General features: G+C 19.4%; 2 protein-coding genes across 2 annotated transcripts in view; both read left to right on the forward strand.

The window, feature by feature from the left end:
• Positions 1-266: 266 nt before the first annotated feature.
• Positions 267-2,564, forward strand: PRSY57_0920300 (hypothetical protein; the record flags this gene model as incomplete). The annotated part of the gene is made up of 12 exons (XM_012907442.2): positions 267-406; positions 648-697; positions 793-796; positions 891-937; positions 1,077-1,165; positions 1,255-1,289; positions 1,378-1,423; positions 1,541-1,697; positions 1,822-1,979; positions 2,122-2,172; positions 2,269-2,380; positions 2,506-2,564. The coding sequence occupies 12 exons, from the start codon at positions 267-269 to the stop codon at positions 2,562-2,564; spliced, it is 948 nt and encodes a 315-aa protein (XP_012762896.1).
• A 360-nt stretch (positions 2,565-2,924) lies between these two features.
• Positions 2,925-5,000, forward strand: part of PRSY57_0920400 (para-aminobenzoic acid synthetase) — a gene marked incomplete at both ends in the record, with an annotated part of 3,334 nt that continues 1,258 nt past the window's right edge. Inside the window, one exon of the mRNA XM_012907443.2 lies at positions 2,925-5,000. This exon is cut by the window's right edge and continues 599 nt beyond it. Within this exon, the coding sequence (XP_012762897.2) occupies positions 2,925-5,000 (2,076 nt within the window).

Genomic DNA, 5,000 nt, shown 5'->3' on the forward strand with positions numbered 1-5,000 from the left:
TTTTTCATCTTAATCATTATTTAATATGTTATTATATTCTCATAAATATCATTTTTTAATTATTATATATAATTTATCTTGTGAATATAAAAACATAAACAAATACAAAGAACAAAAAAAAAAAAAAAAAAAAAAAAAAACTGTAAATAATTGTATTGTGAATAATAATATTGTAATTAATAAATTTATATAGAACTATTTTATTTTTAATATTTTGTCTTTTTTCTTTATTTTTATTTTTTTATATATTAAAATATTTGATAAAAATGCTTAAGAAGGTCATACTTCTTACATTTTTTTTTTTCTGTTGTTATAAATGTGAAAAGTTTAAGGATTCCTCTTTTCAATCACATAATAATAGATTTTTGCAAAGCAAAATTAATGTTCTTACATGGCTAACTAATGTGTAATAAAAGAAAAAAAAAAAAAAAAAAAAAAGAATTTCTTCTATAAGAATTCTGTCTAATAAGGCGATTTATATTATTATGTATATAATATTTTTTTATTATATAATTTGATTTTTTATTTTTTCGGTTGAGGGCAGGATTCACAAATTTTTTTTTTTTTTTATCTTAAAAGTTATATAACTATGGTATAGATGTGTTGATATAAAATATATTGTCAATTATTTTTCTTTAATTTTTTAGATTGTACCCTTCTGAGAACCCTAAATATTTTAAAAAACACTTAAATTATAGTTAAGGGAATAAAATATAAATGTAAATATATATATATATATATATATATATACATGTTTGAAACAAAAAAAATTATATTCTTTTTATTTCTTAGGAGGGTAGTTATTTCTTTCGAAATATATACATAAATTAAAATATATATATATATATATATTTATATTTATATGTATAATTTATTATTATATTATAAAGCTGTCGTGAATATTTCTTGAAACCATCCTATGATCCCATTAATTTGAGTAATTAAACATAGTATAGAGCTGAAATGTAATATTGTATAAATATATATATATATATATATATTTGTATGTATTGTTTTAATTACTTTTACTGTTATTATTAATTTAAAATTTATGAAAATATATTTATTTATATAAGATGACGGGTGGTTACAAAGTGATAATTGGACTATTCATAATGAGGAAGCTATCATAGAATATACGGCAAAAGATAGCTGTCGGGAACCTGTATGAAATTAATAACCTTATAATTTTATATTAATAAAAAAATATATATGAACATATATATATATATATATATATATTAATATTTATAGAATCATCCATTTCCTTTCGGATGGTTAGACAATAGGTTATTATATACAAATGTTATTATTATATATTTCTTTCTTAACAAAAAAAAGGAAAAAAAAAAAAAAATTTTCTTTAATATATTTTAGAATGTCAACAAGAACGTCCTTAATAAAGAAAGACTTTTTTTGTAAGGTAATATAATATATAATGAAAATAAATGAAAAAATAAAATATATACATGTATATATATATATATATATATATATATATATATATATATATTTTTTTATATTTGTTCATTCATTTTAGAAAACCATAGCTCAGTTAGAAGTACAAATGAACGATGCTCAAAGCTGTGGTTTTATATTTCGTATTGTTGGTGAACGTAACTATTGGACTTTAATGATTGACAAGAAAGTGTTGAAATTAGCTCATGTTAAAGATGGTGAATTAATAATTCTAAAAGGTAAAATATATATATATATATATATATATATATGTGCATATTCTATATTTATTCTTATATTTAAGAACCCTTTCAATATCCTTTTGCAAAAAAATAAAAATAATTATATTTATATTTCTTTTAGAATTTAAGGAATTAAAAATAAAAAACGATCAATGGTATGTATTATTTGTTCAAGAAATATTAAAGGATATCAAAATAAAAGCAGGAATATATGGAAACTTATCCGTTGAATATTTACGAAAAAGTGATGACGAAACAGATTATAATGAGAATAAGCAGGTACAAGAATTTATAATATTATATATTAATTAGTTTTTTTCTTTTTAAATTTTTTTTTTTTTCTCTTTCGTACAGTAATTACATACATACATAAATACATACATTTACATTTATATTTTTCCCCATGTGTATATTTTTGTAGGGAGCTGTTGGTTTAATAGCTAACAAAGGAAGATGCAAATTCAGGAATATTGTAATATATATAATGTGTATAAAAAAAATTACTTTATTGTTTATAAAAATATATATATATATATATTCCATTAACATATTCTATTTTTGTGAATAGATAATGAGGGGTAAGAAATGGAGTAATGAATATGAAAAGTTTAAAAAAAAGAATCAAGGTTCTTTATTATATAACATTGAGGACATTGAAAAATTGTATGACAATACGAAAGGTGAATTCATAACTACAGACCAAAAAAAAAAAAAAAAAATATATATATATATATATATATATATATATTTATTTATTTATTTATATTCATGATTTACTATTTTGAATTTCCCTTTTTTAATCCAGATTGGTGTCCCAATGCAGCTTTATGTTCCAAGAAAAAGTACGAAATAAATGATTTTTAAAATATAATTTAAATGTATATCATATATTTGTACTCAATTAATATAAACATGTTATATTATTATTATTATTTTTTTTTTTTTTTTTTTTTTTTCTAATGCTTCCATTTTGATGTGTCACATATATATATATATTTTCTACATTTGATTTATAAAAATAAACTTAAAGATTGTAAAAAAAAAAAAAAAAAAAAAAAAAAATTTTTTTTTACAAGAAAAATATATATTTATAATATATATATATATATTTATTTATTTATTTATTTAATATATTTGGTTCAATATATCTACACATACATATAAAATAATTTCTCAACATTTCATCTTTTTAATACCCTCACCTATGTGTATTGCTTTATAAATATGAAGTCCAGTGTTGTGAGCTTATTCATTGATTTTTATGATTCTTATTCATATAACATCGTACATTATTTGACTAAAGTAAACAAAGAAAAGCCCATTGTTATTAAAGCAGACGATATATGTTATGACGATTTTATGAAATACTATTATGATAAAATAGATAATATTGTTATATCTCCAGGGTATGGTAACCCTATGTTAAATGATAAGAAGGATAAATTTGTTATAGAATTATTAAAGAATGAAATAAATATTCCAATATTAGGTGTGTGTTATGGTCATCAATTAGTATGTTACTTTTATGGGAATAAAATAGAGAAAGTAAAAAATATGTTTCATGGAAATACAAATATAATACATATAAGTAAAAATGAGGAGAATAAATATTGCGAATTATTTAATAATATAGAAGATAATTTTAAGGCTGTATGCTATAATTCTTTAAAAGTAAATCATACAGATATTAATCAAAATATTTTAAATATAACATGTTATTCTAATTATTTAGATGAATATATAATTATGGGAGTACAACATAAATATTTACCTTATTATACTGTACAATATCATCCAGAATCTGTCGAGAGTGAATACAGTGATACATTTTTTGAGAATTTTAAAAATATTACATTAAAATATAATGAAAAAAAAAAAAAAAATTTATTAAAAATATTAAAACATGATATAAATAAAACAACCATATCTATTTCCAGAAACATATGCAGCCCATATAAATGGAAAATAAAAATTATTAAAGTTGTAGGTATAAAAAATAATTTATGTATGATTTCGTATGATATTTTTAAAAATATCTTTCTTGGAAAATATAAAGAAAATATATCTTTTTGGTTAGATAGTAATAATGAAATTTTATATGGAATTAAAAATAACAAATCTCAAGAAATATCAAACGATAATAATACGTCCTTACAATATGATTATACTGATTTGATAACAAATACCAGATTTTCATATATGGGTAATCTTGATGGGATACTAGGTGATATTATTGAATATTATATTGATGGAGAAGATAATATATCTGCAAACACCTTACTTCTTAATTTAAGGAAACGCAAAAAGGAAAAATATGACATAAATAATAAATCTGATAAATCTAATGAATATGATATATATGATATACATTATATGAGTAAAGAAAATAATTGCCTTGTTAAATATATGAATGAAAATATTGAATATTTTAAAAAACAAATGCTCATAGATTATCAATATATAGATCTTCATAATTTAATAAATAATAAAAATGAACTTGAAAAAAAGAACACAGTATATAACAAGCAAGATATACAATCGGATACATATATAAACCAACTTAAATGTAATAATATATCTGAAAAACAAGAAAATAAAAACAACAACAAATTTTTAAATAATCATTCTGATAAATATATATTTTTAAATGATGCAACAGAAGATAATGATTTTATTAAGAATAAGACATCTTGCTTAATGGGTTACTTTGGATTTTTCAATTATGAGTATAAATATGAAACTATAAAAAATTTATATAATACTAAATGTAAACAAATAGAACAAGAAGAAATATTTCCTGTTTCTGTTTTTGTACGTCCTCAAAATATGATGGCTTTGGATATGTATAAAAATAATATTTATTTAATTTCGTTAGAACCAGAAGAAGAATCTTTTAAGAGATACTTAACACATAGTGAAAAAATAAGTGAGGACAAATTTCCATATGTTGATAAGAAAAAAAATAATCAACATAATAATTTGACGAATACTCCATATGAATATCATATAAAGGACTTAGATACCTTTAAGGATATACAAAATTATAATAAAGAATGGACGTATAATACCTTAGATGCTCTTATTGATATCGAAAAAACATATGAAAATAATTATATATTAAATGAAGAAAAATACAATATAAATAATATATATAATAAAAATAATTCGTTAAATACAAACAAAGAACCAAGTAGAATATCATTTAATTCGATTGTACAAAAAGAACAATATATTGAAAATGTTAGAAAATGTAAAAAATATATTGAAGATGGTTTTTCCTATGAATTGTGTTTAACTACA

Source organism: Plasmodium reichenowi, chromosome 9 (assembly GCF_001601855.1).
Source record: "Plasmodium reichenowi strain SY57 chromosome 9, whole genome shotgun sequence".
NCBI lineage: Eukaryota > Apicomplexa > Aconoidasida > Haemosporida > Plasmodiidae > Plasmodium > Plasmodium reichenowi.